We start from the raw sequence: 19,275 nt of genomic DNA, 5'->3' as shown, positions 1-19,275 counted from the left end.
GAGATTAATTATTTTCCAACCTTCTCTCCAGCACTAATTCGCGCATGAACAAAAACGAATTTGATTTTCAGTGGACGTGTCAAGGGGCCAATTACGTTTGCGATATTCTGGTAATAGAGGATGCCGGAACTTCACAGAATCATAATTTGACAACTCTTTATTGTAAAATATCGAAATTACCGTTTCAGCTTATATCATTATTCAAATATTCAATTTTCCACCGATTTACCGTCCATGAAATTGCTAAGCCATTGTCACGACTGTGTAGACGTGCCATTCAACACCAACGATGCAGTCGCGAGGCTCGTGCATTTATATTTTCAATATCTCACGCTCGGAGTTGCTGCCCAAACGTGAGAATGTCTTTTGTCACATTTCCTCGCGCAGAGCCCAAAAACACCGGTTGAGAAATTGAGAAAAATTCATCAGTGCCCCATAAATAGCCTCAAAACCGACTCGTGGTGTTCGGTGTGGAATCTACCAAGTAAAAAACAACCTTGAGCGAGGCTAACACTTGGATGGGTAACCGCTCAAGCCCCCGGTTCGCGCATCAATCACTGCGAGCAGGGGGCAGTTTTCTCGAGTTCTGATAGCCCAACTGAGACTACAATCGTGCAAGCGCCCGTCCGGCCATTTTTTCTCCAGTTTTCCTTGACTCGTGAACAAATTGAAAGAGAAATTTGAATAACTTTCCTAACGATTCTAGCACGATCGTTGACAGAAAATGAGATTAATCAAATATCTCAAAACTAAGAATTCGAGCTTCAACATTTTCCCTTCGAACACCGTTTTTCACGGAGCCCCTGCCCTTTATCAATCACAAAAAACCTTTCCACATTTTTTTGCTCCTTCAATTATTTCCTGAGCGTATCTCGACGATCGGAAAGCCGACCAGCGAGACGCCGAATATTTACCAAATGACCACTCTCCGATTGTACGTCTCGTGACGCTTTTTCGCGCGTAACTCATCCCTCCCGAATTCGCTGAAATAACCGATGGAAGACACGCGATTTGTTGCTTCCAGTTTCTCCCCCATCTTAGTAATAATATACCCGCGTTTGGGTAAAGCCTCATTGTATGCTCGCCTAAGGTACATAAATAATTGTCCGGCGCACAGCTAGAACCGCTCGATTTTTCAAGCGTCTGTTCACCCTCGAGAGATTCATTAGAAGTAATGCAACACGCGAAAATATGACGTTTCTTTGTAACGGTAATTTAACTATTTATTGTAACGTAATTTATTGATCTACGTCTGACAATGAGAATTGAGGATTTTCGTCTCCACAACTCTCGGACGAGACGAGGACTCGAGGCAGGTGATGCCTTTTTTCTCCGACGAAATGACACACTCCCGAAAATTACATGGAGGGCGAGTAGAAATTGCTATTGCGGACCCGGACATGGCCCGTGAGTTCTAAGAATGAAATCTCTATGCCTCTTTATTATTATGATTCTTCTGTCTCGCAGCGATTTTTTTCGACATCCGCACGATTTTTTTTCTTAACGATCCGATCTCCGGCGGTGCGGAGACGCGGCTGAAGGAGGGAGGGAGCGAAAGGAAGCGAGAGCTAAAGAGGAGAAAAGTATGTTCGCGTCGAGCACGGAAGACCTATTGATCGAGGCAGCCGGCTGTTTATCTTGACGACAGAAAGGATCTGTATCATTTTTACCACGGCATTGTCATCTGTGGCTTCGCCTTAATTCAGAATTGTACAACACTGCGAAAAATGAGCATGAAACGGGGAACTGACTGACGAGATAATGTGTGCCAGATGCCGGAAGAAGTAGCCTGCCACACGGCTAGGTAACCGAGCGGAATTTGAGAAACTTAATCATTCCAATGGTGTCGGAATCCAACACCCGAATGAATTGCGAGAACTACACAAGTAGGGAAAGTAATGGTAAAATAAAAAATAAAAATAAAAATAAAAATGAATATAAATAAATATAAAAATAGATTTAAAAAATATAAATATATAATAAAAATAAATATAAAAAAGAAAAGCTAAGTTTGGAAGCGACGCGATGGCGTGGTGTGTAAACATCCAAAAAGGGTGTGTTTTTCCGGGACAGTGGAATGGGAACAATCATGACAGTGATTGTACATTAAACAGTGGGATGAATTAGCTAAATCCTAACTACGTTATAAAACGAGGCCATGTGGATCGAGCTAATGACGTTGAAGTTTGCAACGTTGGAGTCCAACGAAATGGTGTAAAAAAAAAAACTCTCCTATAATTCGAGTAATTCTCCAATTTTCTTTCCTCCCGAATTTGCAAACTCGTGGTTTTTCAACCAACACCGATGCTTCGTGAAATAAATCGGTGAATTACAAGTGTTTTTTTTCCTTCATTTCGTTGGACTCCAACGTTGCAAACTTCAGCGTCGTTCGAGCTACCAAATCTAATAAAATCATCCAATAATTCCAGTAATTCTGCAACTTCGTTCCCTGCCCAATTTGCAATTCGTGGTTTTTCAAGCTGCACCGATGCTTCGTTAAATAAAAAATTGGTGAATAACAAATGTTTTTTTCCTTCGTTTCGTTGAACTCGAACGTTGCGCAAACACTCTTTGTGAGAGTTCACGATCGAAGGCATTGATGTCTTCGAGTAAATTTCGGAGCACGTTCGCCAATGTTCCTCCACGGCGCCCTCAAACAATGAGAGACCGTAAATACAGTTTTTGAGTCCGCTCTTTTGTTTTAAAAACTTGAAGAATCTTAGACGCTCGGCTCTGAGGCACGTGAGTGAGACTGACGATCCTCGATTCGCCCAGTGCGCGTTTCAGTAGATTCATATTTTAGTTGGTGAGTTCATATAATCTTAGTCTGTGTACGAAGAGAATAGTGCGACGTGTAGAATCGGCGACCGCTTGAACTGCGATGTGCGCGAGCGTGTATGAAATAATAAAACAAGTGGAATCCCGAGGGGAATTTTTTCGCGCAGGCTCTCTCGCGGGCGTAAACTCTATCAGCTTTGCTGCTAATAATTTAGGAGGTAAGAAATTTATTTTTCATCGAACCAATAGTTTTTCTGGCCCGTCTCCCGTTTTGCCCCGCTACATTAAACTCGATATATCACATTTGAGAGTTCGAGCTCCGATTTTGAGGAGAATTTAATTTTATTTATATAGGACAATGGCACGTGAACGTGACAAAAAAAATGGAAGTTTTCTTCGCACCAGTTTAATGCGTCCATGTAAACGTAGGATTCAAACTACGAGAGAAAAGAACCTTGAAGATGGAACAAACTCGCAAGTGTGTATGTGCGAAGCCCGACGAAGCGAAAGAGTATAAAAGGCTCGGGAGAAAGAAAGAGGGAAAAACGAGACGCGTATGGAGGCAAAACGATTGAGGAGAGTGACTGAGTCTTCGGCAATAGCGGGCAAATCGTTACGTTGGCTATTTTTCAAAATGACCAGGAGGACTGGTCGGCGAGCTGGCCGGCTTGCCGAAAAATGGGGATAAAAGGAGGGCAATGGTGTAGCGAGAGAGGAGACGAAGCAGGCTCTGATGGTTGGTGCGCCCGAAAAGCCGGAGTTGCCATTAGACGCAGAAAGAAAGTGAATATGGAGTGTGACAAGGCGCGAACCACAGCAAAGTGAAAAGTGGAACGAGTCACAGCAGAAACGGGGGAATTGAGAGAGCTTGCATCGCGTCACACTCGTGGAAAAAGACTGCACAAAGGTTCGTTGACGTTCAAGCGGATCGTAAGAAAAATGCATTTCTGGAAATGTTAGAAAAATTATCGTATCGATAGATCGTGTAACGAAGGGGAAAATCAGATATGCTAACGAAGACTGAATGATCTCGTTGGAAGGAATATAAAAATAGAATAAATATAGAAAGAAGCCGGCGAGGAATCTCGTTCGAATGACCCACAGTAGAGCCAAGGTAAGCCACGACGATGAAGGAAAACGAGAGAAAATCTACCGAGCAAGGATCAAGAGAAGAAAAGGGAACAAAGAAAAGACGAGAGAAAGAAGCGTACACGCGAGGATCTCTGTTTAGTGCATCCAGAGGGAAGAAGTTCATCGAGGTTTATCGCACCGCAGCAATAGAAGGGAAAGACGAAAGCAGAGAGAGAGAGGGCGAGGTAGGGAGCGAGGGCGCATACCTGCTTCTTTTCCTATGGGTAAAAAAGAAGCTGCGTAATTTGCGGACACAACGAAGACGAAAGCCCGAGACTCTATGCCACTTGATATCACGGAGGGAAAAAAATAGTAAGATTACTACGCTGCCATGGTATTGGGGTTCTATATCGCCCATTTTGAAGATTTTTACCAAAAACATTGCAATTTCTAAGTAAATTCTGAATGAAAATTTTTCAATTGCCTATTTTTCTGTGTGAAAGGTTTAAACTGTACTATTTTTTCCTAACATAGTTGACCAAGTAAACGTTGTAAAATTTATTATGTTGACTCGATGATGAACTGGCAAGTAGAATTGTATGACGCTGAAGTTTCCAACGTTGGAGTCCAACGAAATGATCGAAAAAAACTCTCCAATAATTCCAGTAATTCTCCTATTTTGTTCCTTGCCAAATTTCCGATTCGTAGTTTTTCAAGCTGCACCAACGATTCGTGAAATAAAAAATTGGTGAATTACAAACGTTTTTTTCGTTCATTTCGTTGGACTCCAACGTTGGAAACTTCAGCGTCGTAGAATTGTTATGTCGTTTTGCTATACTTAGTACTGTTTTCACAATGAAATTTACAGTTGAACATAGTCAAATTTGAGGAGCTCGAACACAAGCATCGATCATACGCCAAAGTGTTTAGAAATTTACTATGGTAAATAACAGAATTTCATTCGTTATTTACCGATACGTGTACCGATGGCCAATTTTCATCGAGTCGCTTCACAAAAAATTACTATGCATGTTCGTAAGAATTCATAAATATTATCGATATAGAACCCTACTTCTATGGCACCATAGTAGTTTTTAGTGAAATTTTATGTTTAGTGAATTAGTGAAATAAACAACTATTAAGGAGGGTGGATCGCGATGATAGAATGTTGCCAGCATGCTAAACCATATTTAAAATATTAAGTATTTCAAAATGATGAGAATTTAATAAAATTTGGTAATTGCATTCTTTAAAAATGTATAAGACAATAGAAATTTTTTTGGATTTTTCTAGCACACAGCTCTCGAGTAATTGAACACTAAAGTTCACGTGTATAAGCATAGAGTTTACATTTATACAGTTATGCATCTCGTGCATAAGAATTTCGATTAAACGCTCAATTATTCGACAACCGCGCGTGGTAAAAAAATGTGAAAAAAATGGTATTTTTGTATACTTGATGCCAAATAATGTTATCAAGAAATTTGATGAAATTCTGATTATTTTTATGTCGTGATCGACCCTCCTTAATAATCTAGAGACTCGATAGTCTTGGGGCCGAATCGATATTCAAAATAGCTCAGAAATTTCGTCCTACTTCTGTCCGGAAACTTGTTGTCGTCGACGAAGTGAAACTTCGAGATACTGCCGGGTTTATAAATATGAAAAGACAATGTTGTAACGATAATTGGTTTCCTTTTGTAACTGCAGTAGCTGTAAGCGTACCGAAGCAGCAGAGCTCTCCCCTCGACGCACAAACGCACTAAAAAAATCAGCATCCAGCCATGGACGTCTCTCCATGGTTTTTTCTTTTTACGTCCGCATGTAGAGACCGCTTGTTACATGCTCCGAGGTACACACTGAGTTCTAGGCATAAGCATTCTGACCTAAACAACATCCAACGAGACCACAGTGGTATTTAGTGGTTAACGATTTAACGATGTTGATTTTTCATCGTCTTTTTTTCGAACATTGAAAGAACGATGACAGCGACAATGCTATTCTACAGAGGTTACGAGCTTTATAAAGCTGCTTCGTCGGCCGGTGGCGCAGCCTCGAGTCAAGCCACTAGACTCCCTAGCATTACGAAAAGAGAGACGATCACCGATTGCATACACTTTACTCCAGGTTTTCACTGTACTCGAGTTTATCTCTCAGGATAGCATTGAGAAAAATACACCGGACAAAACGAGAACAAGATCTATTAAGCAGAGCAAAGCCGGTTAAATTCCGAGGGAAAGAGATACAAGAAGAGACGGCGGCCTTGAGTTTATGACCAGACTCTCTAGGCCCGTCTCTATCTCCTCATATACTATCTAATGAAATCGTCTTTTCGAACCCTTGCAAATTGACGTATTTCTTAATCCTTGTAAGCTCGGTCCCTTCTCGTCTCGAACGCGTTTATTTCAGTGAATGTTGAAAAAATTTAGATCAACATTTTTTTTTTAAACAAAAAGCGATTATTCAGCGAGCTTCATTTCATCTGCGTGGACTCTTTATCCTCGAAGGCGTTTGCTCGAAGAGATTTTCCCTACTCGAATTAGAATCGTACACTGGATTTACAAGAAAATGGGCTTAATTTTTAATTATATCTCGCGGGCTTTCGCGGTCACGAAAAGTAATAGGAACACAAAATTTTCATCACAACATATTCTGTTGAAAATTCTGCAATTTCGAGCACAAAATTTGTTCGTAAACACGTAAAAATGACGCCTCGAATTGCAAAGCTCATGAATATTTTTTTGATAATATTCATAAATTCGGATGATTAAATCACTCAATTATTCGGATTGATTAATTCGAGTTTTATAATTTAGTGATGAAACGGTGATCGTGCGAATTAAGGGGAGAAATTAATAAATGATTGATGTATTCCCAACGTAATTTAAACTGACATATGGCGTGATGATTATTTGACGGAAATTCATGCGAATCTCCGATATAATGTTCAGAACTAATGGCAATTCGTCGCGATGAGAGGAGAATCCGTTAGACGACACCTCGGCTTTATATAGGTCTCTTCAAAATAGGTATTTGGCCGGTTTTCTTGGAGCCGCGAGAGTTTAAAGTTCTCGTTCACACTCCCGCAACTCCGACGGAGCTTGGTATAATTAATTCGGACCCCGCGGAATGCTGGCCGTCTCACTCGGCCTCGCCGTGTATGCCTCTTCTTCGTCTTATTTTCATCTTTCTCCTTGAACCGCTCTTCTCGTCTCGAAATGTCTGTTTTTGCCTGATCTTCCCCTCTCTTTTGCTCTTTTCCTCTCTCACAGCATATTTAGCTTTTCTTCACTGTATGTGCTCTGGCCACTTTGCATGCCCTCCCTCCTCCTCCTCCACCACCTCGCGCGCGCTTTCTGCCTCCTTCTTTCTATATGCCGGGGGGACGAACACACTCGGCGAGATAAGAGTACCACTGAAAGAAGCCTCGAATCCGTTGCATCGCGGAACGATCTCATCGCAATTTCAACTTCCCGCACTACCTCTGCCTGGCTCAATCTCTCGCTCTCTCCTAAAGCATACAATTTCCAATCCCCTGACACATTCTCACTCTAAAATTGAGGAAATGAGTGAATTTTTTCGTGTCGTCCACTTCGTATCTTATGAAGGATTGAACTAGATTTTATAAGACGATTTATATGTGGAAAAGATTTTTCAATGAATAAGGTTCTTACTTCAAGGTAAACTGCACATTATCGTTTCACTCGTCAATTAAGAGCTGAAGGGATGACGCTGCTGAAGTTTCCAACGTTGGAGTCCAACGAAAGGAACGAAAAAAACGTTTGTTATTCACCAATTTCTTATTTCACGAATCGTTGGCGCAGCTTGAAAAACTACGAAATGCAAATTTGGCAGGGAATAAAATAGGAGAATTACTGGAATTATTGGAGATTTTTTTTCGATCATTTCGTTGGACTCCAACGTTGGAAACTTCAGCATCATGCTGAAGGGCTGGTTTACAATGTTTATAATTCTGAAGATTTTCGCAACAAATTTCGTTTCATAAATGATATCTCTCTACTGCTGATGGTCATTGGTTTTTTTTTGTTGAAAAAGTGGAGTGAAATGGAAATATAACAGCTTGGAAAACATTGGAAAGTGATCGGGGGTAACTGTGGTATCTTTGTTTTAGAATTTGCGAAAAACACGTTTTCTCAAATCAAATCAAAGAGATGATAGAAATATCATTTGAACAATCAATAAACTTGATATATTTTGTTTTTCAAATATAGCGTTCGTACTGGAAAAATTGCGATTCCTTTTAGCTATCTTTTTTGCGTTTCTGAATTTTTTACAGCTTCTTACGTAAACTGAGGCCAACTAAGTTGAAGTACTCAGTACTATTGAGGGCGAGGTCTCAATCAAGCACCGCAGATTTGGCTGTATTATTCATGATTATCAATAATTATAAAGCTAATTTATATCGATTTCTCGTGCAAGGTCCTTTGCTTATCGTAGATTATAATAAGTTTTCTTCGTTAGCCGTGTCTCTTGATGACTTTGAGTGTTCTCAACGCATAAAAGTTGAAATCTGTTATCGTCTGTATTTTTCTCAACAGCAAAATGTATTTGTCGAAGCTAATCTCTGCAAATCTGGATAAATAATTTTTCCATAATTTCCAATTGGGGATCTCAAATTCTTTCTCAAGACTCCAGTCTTTCTGCGATTCCATTTAAAAAAATATACGATCATACCCGACTCCACGTTATCAATGCTCATCATATTTCAGTCCTGCACAAATTTTTCTCGTGCTCTTCACCAATACAGAATTATAAATAAACACAATTTTACAAAAAACAAACATTTACAATTGGTTCAATACTTTACATTCTGCAAATACGAATTTCGTCGCACTTCGAGCCGAAAACTGAAGGAATAAAAAAAAAGTCTTTCGAGGATCTTCGATGACGTAAAAAGAGATATATTACGACGCCGAAGTTTGCAACGTTGGAGTCCAACGAAATGAAGGAAAAAAAAACACTTGTAATTCACCGATTTATTTGACGAAGCATCGGTGTTGGTTGAAAAACCACGAGTTTGCAAATTCGGGAGGAAAGAAAATTGGAGAATTACTCGAATTATTGGAGAGTTTTTTTTTACATCATTTCGTTGGACTCCAACGTTGCAAACTTCAACGTCATGATATATTGACGCCTCTAGCGCTTCGACTTCCTCTTCTATTCTCTTCATTTCCAACACCTCCTGCCGTCTCATGGCTCATCTTACTTCCCATCCCATTAATCGAATGAAGTTGATTTATTAAATTCCCATTTCATAATGATACTCAATTTAAATATGAACCTTTAACTAGATTTCTTCCTAGCTTTACCAGTTTTACTATTTTTCATTTCCGGTACATACATGCATTTCAGCAATGATCTTAAACATTCTTCGAAATATCGATGATGAGGGGTCAGATTTATCGAACACGAAAGAGATTGACACCAGAGGCATCTTCAAAACAACCAGATGCTTGAAGATTTGAGAGATGGCTTTTCTCAGCATCAGTTTGAACGAAAAATAAAATGCCACATACGGAACGCTTTCCTAACATCAATCCTGCAGATTCGCTCAAACACAATCCTACAATTTTCCAACAATCACCGCATGATTTAGAAATATCGCAGCTCCCAGCAGCCTTTGATGCAAACTGCAGCGCTGGCTATTCGCTGAAACATGACATTCCAGCGATCCGGAAGGCCTTCAACTTCGTAATAACAATGTCAGTGAAAAACTAGAATCATTTGCAGATTCTACTGGACACCGTGAAGCCTCCCGTGGCTTATATTTATTTCTGAAATCGTTTGAGTTTTTCCAGTCATCATAGTTTTGTAAAATTCGACATTATTCAGCATGGAACGATTGTCAGTTTGAGAAATGACTATACTCGACCATTCCAGCGTTTTAACACACTATCAACATAATCGAAATTGTAAATGTTGATTTTCCGATACCCTCGAGAATTTAAGTGTACGATGAAGACAAAGCAACTTTTCGAATAAAATAAAAGTTCATCGATCAAACATTTTTCCAGAAATGTCACCATATGCGAACTTTTTTTTCTCAACGTTCCCTGCACGCATGCACGCTTCGTACTATACGAGTAATTGGCTGATTAAGATCAAGAGCATTCGTTGCATGGGTCAGTGCCGATCTGCATAAGCTTTACACTAATTGTGAACATCGAGCGATGCGCCCCGCCATGCGTATCGATAATTGACGGAAGGTGCCCAACGTCTATTCCGCCAAGGCTTTCAGAGGCCGAGGCACGTGTGCTGGTTTGCGCGCGATACTTTAGCCACTCCATTACGTCTATCAGTGCGAAAAATGAAATTGAATTATTCGTTCTGAAGGATAATTCCGTTTACCCCCATCGCCAGATATCCTGATCGATCGCCATTTACGAACGTTGGTTAAAACACATTCCGTTGGAGAGATAGACTCTGCGGTGAGCATGTTCTCTGTCCTTTAATTACCTGACATCGAAACGTTATACCTGTGACTGTATGTGCGTAAGCATGCAATGCGATTTCGCAACTGTCCAAGAATATTATGTATCGTTTCACGGGAGTGTTTCGAGGCTCAAATGCACGGGGGAAAGTTCTTTCGAAAACATCATCTTTCACTGTTCGTCCAGCGCGATGCCGCCTGACTCGCTTTATCTTCCTGCTCTTCTGGTCGTCGCTTCAAAGACGAACTGAAACCAAAGTTCTCGACTTTGAGATATAGCAATGAACACGAACAGCTTTCTCAGTTGCAGCGAGAAGAGAGCTTTTTCTCTGCCACAGTTTCGGCCAGAAGAAGAAGAAGAAGAAGAAGAACGAGTGAGCACCAACCAACAAGGAGAAGAGAGAATAAAAGGTTTGACGGATACACGCAAGGGAAGGCATTCGTGCAGAAAATCCTGCGACTCTCTCTCTCTCCGTTCTCACTCGTGTGTACATGCAGTGGGAACAAGACTTGATGCATTTTAAATCTGTTCGACATTTCGACACAAAATCTACCAAACATTGGTTTATCGAAGGCGTTTGTAGTAATACGATGTGCAAATTACATACGCGAATACACACAGCCGGGGGTGTCATTTCGGAACATTATACCAACTGCCCGCCTGAAAAATAATTAATCCACACTGAAAAGTAATCGTTGCGACAAAGAAGAATTCCTCGAAGAAACATTGGACTTCATGCGCTTCATTTTTACGACGCTGAAGTTTTCAACTTTGGAGTCCAACGAAATGAACGAAAAAAACGTTTGTAATTAACCAATTTTTTATTTCGCGGATCGTTGATGCAGCTTGAAAAACTACGAATCGCAAATTTGACAGGGAACAAAATAGGAGAATTACTGGAATTATTATTGGAGACGACGCTGAAGTTTCCAACGTTGGAGTTCAACGAAATGAACGAAAAAAACGTTTTTAATTCACCAATTTTTTATTTCACGAATCGTTGGTGCAGCTTGAAAAACTACGAATCGCAAATTTGGCAGGGAACAAAATAGGAGAATTACTGGAATTATTGGAGAGTTTTTTTCGATCATTTCGTTGGAATCCAACGTTGGAAACTTCAGCGTCATTTATTGGAGAGTTTTTTTCGATAATTTCGTTGGACTCCAACGTTGAAAACTTCAGCGTCATTCATTTTCTCTTATTCGTTGTACACACGTAAACAGAGAATTCGTATACGAATCCTAGGTTTGAGGTTTCAATATTGAATTATCAGTGTGCCGTAATGTCAGCGACACATTCTACTATACTTGGCTCTAGTTTGGCAGCCATCTGGTTCAGGAAGAGTAAAAAAAACCGTTTTAAATGCTGTAACAATGATAGTTTAGAACATTAAACATTGCAGGAATAAAAGAACGTTGACTGAATTGAAAAATGTATCGAAGAGCATGTGTGATCGAGGCAATTTAATCGTAGAAAATAAGGGAAGGGAACTCCACGAAACAGGGCAGAAAAAGATGAATTTTCGAATGACAAAGTAGAACAGTTCGTTAATTTTACACAGTAAATTTTTCGTACTCGAGTTTTCCGGATTATTCAACATTGCTGAAGTTTGCAACGTTGGAGTCCAACCAAATGGTGTAAAAAAATCCTCCAATAATTCCAGTAATTCTCAAATTTCGTTCCCTGTGTCGAATTCGCAATTCGTATAGTTTTTCAATCTGCGTTGATGCTTTGTGAAATAAAAAATTGGTGATTTACAAATGTTTTTTTCTTTCATTTCGTTGGACTCCAACGTTGCAAACTTCAGCGTCGTAATGAGCGAAAAAACTCTCGAATTATTCCAGTAAATCTCCAATTTTGTTCCCTGCCGAATTTGATATAGGGTATTACACCTTTTTTGAAAACTGCTTTAAAATAATCCTGTGATCGTAATAAACCAGTAGAATTTTTATTTCAATTTTATAAGACCGAAAACTGTCTTGAAAACTATTTTTTATTAATGATTTTCAATTTTCGCGCGGAAACGCTAGCCGCCATGTTTTTTCGGTTTGTGACGTCACTCCGTTAGTAAACAATACAATTGCGAAAGATCAAGTAATAAGATTTGTAAAAATAATGAGTTATAGTGGCATATCATTGGTGTCTCGTGCCTGAATGCAATAATACAAGTGTAAAAATGCCACAAAAGTTGTGGATTCATCGCCACCGTCAACATATTTATCATTGGTAGATTTTATACTATCTGCTTTCACAAAACCGTTTTCCATAATGCGATTTTAATCAAATGAATGATGAAAGTCCACAAACGTGCATAATAACTTGTAAAATTTCAAAATAACACAGAGCGCACAATAAGAATCTAGATTGTTTACTATCGGAGTGACGTCACGTTGGAATCCAATATGGCGGATGGCGTTTTCGACATTTGAAAAAAAGTTGAAAAAAGACGATTTTTAAAATTGAATTATAAAATTTACAGCGCATTTTTATAAATAAATATTGACGTTTCTCGTTTACTTTTTACGAAATCTATCATAATCATGCATTTTTATATATTTTTTTACACGGTGTAAAATACCCTGTTAGTGGTTTTTCAAGCTGCACCAACAATTCGTGAAATAAAAAATTGGTCAATGGCAAATATATTTTTCATCCATTTCGTTGGACTCGAACGTTGCAAACTTCAGCGTCGTCGTTTTCCATGGGAGGTAATGTTATTTTTTCTCTCTTTATGTTGACGAGAAGGAGGTCATTACTATACCATTACTTTGCACACAAGTCCATAAGTTCCGTGAGAGTAATGCACGCAGGTAATTCGTACGAATGTATCCTCAATAACTTTTTCAATTCGAATTAAACGACCTCTTGGCGCATTCGTGTACTTTCCTTTTCAATTCACGAATGACTTGCACACCCGTAGAACCGCTTTTCCTACATTACTCCTAATCGCGACGATAAATTAAGGGGCACCCTAGCCTCATTTGCCTTGTACGTTTTTATGCTTTATGGTAGATAAAAATAATCGTTAGTGGTTTAACTCGTGGAAAGGGAATGGCGCGTTTAAAAGGGCAAGCATTAAAAGATAGAGCGAGAGAGAACGCAGAGCACTCCACGAGGTTGAAGTTTGCAACGTCGGAGTCCAACAAAATTAACGAAAATAACATTTGCAATTGACCAATTATTTATTTCACGAATCGTCGATGTAGACCGAGTAACTTCAAATTGTAAATTGGCTAGGTAACAGAATTTAACAATTACTGGAATTGTTGGATGACGCTGAAGTTTCCAACGTTGGAGTCCAACGAAATGATCTAAAAAACTGTCCAATAATTCCAGTAATTCTCCAATTTATTTCCAGTCGAATTTGTACTTTGTATTTTTTCAATCTACACAATTATGATTCGTGAAATAAAAAACTGATGGATAAATCATTTTATATTCATTCATTTCGTTGGACTCCAACGTTGGAAACTTCAGCGTCGTAATTGTTGGAGAGTTTATTCAGATAATTTCGTTGGACTCGAACGTTGGAAACTTCAGTGTCATAGCACTGCTGCTGTGCACATACCGCTCACGATTATTGAGCGTTGAAAAAAAATCAACTCTCCGTTGAATCAGTGAAATTCTTACATCAGAGTAAGAAAGGCTTGACGAAAAAGGTGTCATAAAAATGAATGGGGGATATCGAAAATTTGAAATGTTGCAACGAAGCTGAAGTTTCCAACGTTGGAGTCCAACGAAATGAGCGAAAAAAACGTTTGAAATTCACCAATTTTTTATTTCACGAATCGTTGGGTGCAGCTTGAAAAATAACGAATCGCAAATTTGGCAGGGAACAAAATAGGAGAATTACTGGAATTATTGGAGAATTTTTTTCGATCATTTCGTTGGACTCCAACGTTGGAAACTTCAGCGTCATAATGTTGCAATCCTGCAACGACCTCGAGGTCTTTTGACAAAATGCAAACCGCTGGATTTAGTGGATGTACAGTGGAATATTAAGCTCACCTTAACGAAACATTGTCCGACAGGATAATCCTCTGATATAGTGACGTTGTAGAGGGGCTTTTCGAAGATGGGTTCATTATCGTTGAGATCATGAACTGTGAGCTTGACAAGAGTGGTGCCGGTGAGCGGTGGTCTGCCCGAATCGACGGCAACGACGACGAGTGTCGGGGTAGGATCAGTTTCGCAATCGACGTGAGCGACAGTGCTGATCAATCCGCTTTCCCGATCGATCGTGAACCAAGTTGAATTCCGAATGGAATATCGCACGACGGAGTTGTCACCTTCGTCGAGATCGTTGGCCCGAACTCTCAAAATCGGTGTACCAGGTTCGGAAGCTTCTAGCAAATGGGCTTCGTATCGTTCGCTTTCAAAAATGGGAGCGTTGTCGTTGACGTCGGTAACGAGGAGTCGGAAAAGTTGCAAGGCGCGCAAAGGTGGCGTGCCGGCATCGGTAGCTTCGATCGAAAGATCGTAGACCGACTTTTCTTCCCGATCGAGCGGCCTCTCGACGACCACGAGGTATCTTATGTTGTCACGCGTGGCCAGGCCGAAGTGTCCGTCACCACCGGTGAGCGTGACCGTAGCGTTGGAATACTCGGTTCTGGAATCGGGATCGCTCACCGATATTCTCGCGACAAATTCACCGGGCTGAGCGCTCTCGCTAATTTTTGGGGTCGCGTCGTCCGACAAGAAGATGACCGTAATGGTGGGCTGGTTGTCGTTGACATCGGTGACGCGTATCGAGAAGAAGGCGCTCGACTCGAGGGCCTGAGCGCCGCAGTCGCGAGCAACGATGACAAGCTCGTGACGCTCTCGCGATTCGAAATCCAAAACTTTATTAACATAAATTATGCCAGTTTCCGGGTTGATGCGGAACATTTCTTCCCGGTCGGACTGTCGCCGGTTGATCGAGTACTCGATGCGCCCGTTATCGCCGACGTCCCGATCGGTAGCGTTAACCGCGAGTATGCGAGTCCCAACGGTCGCGTTTTCCGGGACGCTCGCTTCGTACCTCGTTTGATTGAAAATCGGGGGATTGTCGTTGACGTCCTGGACGGTTACGTTGACCCGGAGCCTCGAGCTCAAGGGCGGAGCGCCCCCGTCAAACGCCTCGATGACGAGCTCGTACCGAGCGCGTGATTCGCGGTCGAGGGAGCCGGAATTCTGGAGATCGAGATAGAGGACGCCGTCCCGAGCGCGATGCTGGGCGAGCCTGAAGACGTCGTCCTCGTTGCCCGCGACGATTTCGTATCGCTGGGTCGAGTACTGACCCAGATCGGGGTCCTTCGCCGGCGGCAAGGCTCGCTTCGCGTCGCGCGGCGAGTTCTCCGGGAACTCGACGTCGATCTCCGATATCGGGAATTTAGGAGCGTTGTCATTCTCGTCGAGAACTTTAACGACGACGCGGACGTTGTGGGCGACGGCGACGAGGGAGTAAGAGGAACGGGTTTCGCGGTCGAGCGGCACCCGGGTCCGGATCTCGCCCGTTGCCTCCTCGACGATCAGATCGGCCTTGACCGCGGAACCTTGAACCGGCACGACGAGATAAGGCGGACTGTCCGCGTCGATGAAGCCTATCCTCGTCCCGGCCGGAGCGTTCTCCGGCACTTCGAGATACTTAACGAGCTCGGACCTCGCACCCGGAGCTATCGACGCCCCGAGGATGAGGTGAACCAGGAGGACGACTCTCGGTGATGATCGCATACTGTTGTCGCCCCGTCGATCTTATTCCGGTGCTCCATACACTCCTCTTTCTATGATCTTCCCTCGGACCCGCCACGCTCCCCCACGCTCCGACCCGACGCCGATTTTCTGATCCTGATCGTGCCCCTGCCCTCGCTCCTCTTTCGCCTCTATGGCTCTTCTCGACCTCGACGAGAGAGCCACCGACGGCACTGCGCGTCCCGTCGCCACCTTTTCTCCCTCTCCCTCCCGCTCTTCTTCTCTCCCTCTATTATCTGAGTTCTCCCATCCTCCGAGGAACCCACCCTCTTCGGCCAAAGGCACCAATTTTTCCACGTGCTCTCGAATATTCGATGTGATTTCCAACGATTCGCTTCTACTTCGTACTCCTTCGCTTTACATCTGCCTTTCCGTTTTATTTTTACGGATTTATCTTATTTTCGGTGTGGATGAGAAGTCCGCGTTTCGGAGGAGCCTTCAGCAAAAGTAGTGATCTTGTCAGGGAATTGGGTCGACGGGACGTTCGAGCTTCAAACACGCTCTGTCATTTCGAGCACAAGCGGGATTTTATTAGCGGGATCGTTGATTTTCATTTAAAAAGTCTGTTGCTGCCACCGAAAATAGGTTTGACAGCATTTTCGAGATTTTTTATGCAGCGAACTTCTCGTTACGCGATGTCTCAATCGATCGAATGAGTCGCGCATAAACGTCGTTCGCACCGATGCTTTCCGGTGACTGGGAGTACAACATTCTTTATCTCAATTTCATCGCACCGGTTCCAAGTCGAAAGGGCCCCGGAATTTGTTGTAGGAAAAGATACACGTATGGGGAAAAACACTTATTCACTTCCTCGTTCGCGTCCGAAGGGAAAACACACGCACGACACAATCACTGGTTTTATCATTTATCACTGCTTTCAACAAATAGGCGTTAGGCTGAACGCCGGCCACGGTAAACACACTTTGGAAGGAAATCTCCACGACTGGTTATTTTATACAAATAAATATTTTTACGCGATAATGAGAGAGAGGAAACGACTGGAAGGGAGTCGCCCGATTGATTGTTCGACTCCGATTACCCTAGAAAAACTCCAGGACTTCGAAGGGAGAGTGAGAGAGAAAGAAAGGGAGAAAGAACGTCGATGTTCCAAAAACATAAGAGGATCACTCGTAAATAGGAAGAGTCATTTAAAAAGTTGCGCTAGAATGGTGTCCCCGCGTTGTGATGTATTTATAATTTCTGTGTGATGACTGGTCATCGGTGAAAGATCGGCAATGCCGACGGTTTCGATTTTATTTCGAAGACGATGAGAGACAAGAGGGCGTACAGGAATGTGCACGGGATGAATATCGAAATACTCGCATAGGTGTCTATGTCTTGTCCATGGCATAGCCTTATGCTTTCTTCCTCATTTCCAGCGCATTCCAACCGATCTCCCAGCGTGCCTCTGCTCTCTTGCACACATACGATACTACTCGCGCGCTCACACACTGCTTTGTTCTCGTGTAAATATTTTTATCCTTTAGCTACGAACGGTTGGAAGTCCGTAACTTATCGTATTAAATTTGAACTACGGGTACGGCGGGCTTGAATTGTAAAAAGGAGTGCGGAGGAATGTATTCTATCACCTGGTATTCACAGATTCACGATTTATTCGTTTTCGAGCCCAAGCACCATTCGTTCCGCGCGGTTACGAAGTTGGGCCTACACTGACATGGCGGCACCTGCACGGCCTCTCTTCCCCTCCCACTCCGATTCACGGTTGGACCCGATGGGCTCTACCTGTGCGCGCGAGCTTCAACGGTGGCGACACCAACGGTTAAAACCAGCAGCGGTCGCAGCCATCTTGAAGTAAGGGGAACTAGACTGCTCAATCCTTCCTTGTTCAGTTCCCTGGCAAACCTTGCGCGGAATCATTATTGCTCGTCTTGGGACGCAACCAAATATATTAGGGACTGCCAGAAACATTACTAAAAAACGATTATTCGGTTTCAGGCTGACCGCAATTACTTCACGCGTGAGTGTATGGACGTAAGAATGTACGATAAATCCCCAGGCCAAACTCATGTCACGTTTTTCAAGTGCTCTAGAAATTATCATTTTTTTCTTCACCCGTCAAGTGCCATTTCTTCACGGGATTTCTTAACGTTTAACCGTTAAATAAATTTGCAACGGGAAAGCAATATGAAAAAAGTACCTTATTAATCTAGTAACCAGATCCGCATACTTTAAATTCACGTAATCGAATGTACTGAGACCGAATCCACTGTTTAATTGCTTCGTTCCGAAACGGATCTGTGCTTGGACCCTCAACTTCAAAAATACCTTCTCATCACTCTTTTTCTGAAAAAAAAAAATTGAATTTGACCACATTCAAATGCTTCTGCGATGTTAGAATCTGAGCAGCGGTTCACGGGACCATTTGAACGTGAAGCCTTTTCAGGGAACAGGCCCCTTCCCCAGTCAGGCGAGCACTTATCGAAGCGAGCAAAAATTCTCCTTCAAAAACAGACGACAGTTCGTCAACAACAAGGCGCAGCAGTGTCGGAGGGCCCAAAGCAAGAAATCAACCGAGGTAGAGAGAAACGTAAGCGCCATCGCTCCGGTAAACAGAGATTTCTTGTCCAAGTGACAAAAAATCATAGATGTTTTTGTATTGAATTGTATCGCGGGATATAGTCTTTGCAAAAAATTGGAGAGAGTCTGGTACCACAGATGACCATAATGGAATCGGAGGTTAAAAAATAGGAAGAAACAATAGAAAAGCTGTGGGACAAGTGAGCAATTGAACCATGTGTGTGGGAAAATAAAGATCAGTTTGTGTCTCATTACTTTTTAGTACAAAAACCAGATAAGTCGTACAGGCTTATTCTAAATCGAAAGAAACTAAACGAGTTTACAAGTCTATATGTCACTTTAAAATGAAAGATGTACGAACGACGACGAAGTTAATTTTCCCGAACGATTTCATGTGTTCGGTAGATTTGGAAGACCCTTTTGCGGGGGGGTAACTACAATTTGTAATCGAACCGGGCGCTCATATAATTCGAATCGTTGAGTTATTTTACCATCAAAAAAGACGACACGGCATATTCAACCATTTAATATTTTGTAATTGAGAATTTGGAAAAATTTCGTTGAGCAACGGTACACTTGTCCGCACCCAACATGTTTTTTAAAAATAGCAAACATGAGTGTATATTTCAAAGCATCATATACAAGTTGCATTGACGCGAAAACAATAATTAGGACAAAAATCCATGCTTTCCTCGAAAATGTCGAA

At 41.9% G+C, this 19,275-nt stretch overlaps 1 protein-coding gene and 1 long non-coding RNA gene across 2 annotated transcripts in view; one reads left to right on the top strand and one right to left on the bottom strand.

Moving 5' to 3' along the window:
* ds (dachsous cadherin-related 1) overlaps positions 1 to 17,690 on the bottom strand; it is a 186,846-nt gene extending 169,156 nt beyond the window's left edge. Inside the window, exon 1 of the mRNA XM_043419945.1 lies at positions 14,310 to 17,690. Coding sequence (XP_043275880.1) covers positions 14,310 to 16,013 — 1,704 coding nt within the window. The 5' untranslated portion in view covers positions 16,014 to 17,690. The remainder of the gene's footprint in view (positions 1 to 14,309) is intronic.
* A 203-nt stretch (positions 17,691 to 17,893) lies between these two features.
* LOC122410974 (uncharacterized) lies at positions 17,894 to 18,823 on the top strand. Its single transcript, XR_006261043.1, has 2 exons — positions 17,894 to 18,009; positions 18,388 to 18,823. It is a non-coding gene; the product is annotated as an uncharacterized lncRNA (long non-coding RNA).
* Positions 18,824 to 19,275: the final 452 nt, after the last annotated feature.

The sequence above is a fragment of the Venturia canescens genome, chromosome 5, assembly GCF_019457755.1.
Source record: "Venturia canescens isolate UGA chromosome 5, ASM1945775v1, whole genome shotgun sequence".
Lineage (NCBI taxonomy): Eukaryota > Metazoa > Arthropoda > Insecta > Hymenoptera > Ichneumonidae > Venturia > Venturia canescens.
This window is presented reverse-complemented; position numbering and strand designations above follow the sequence as displayed.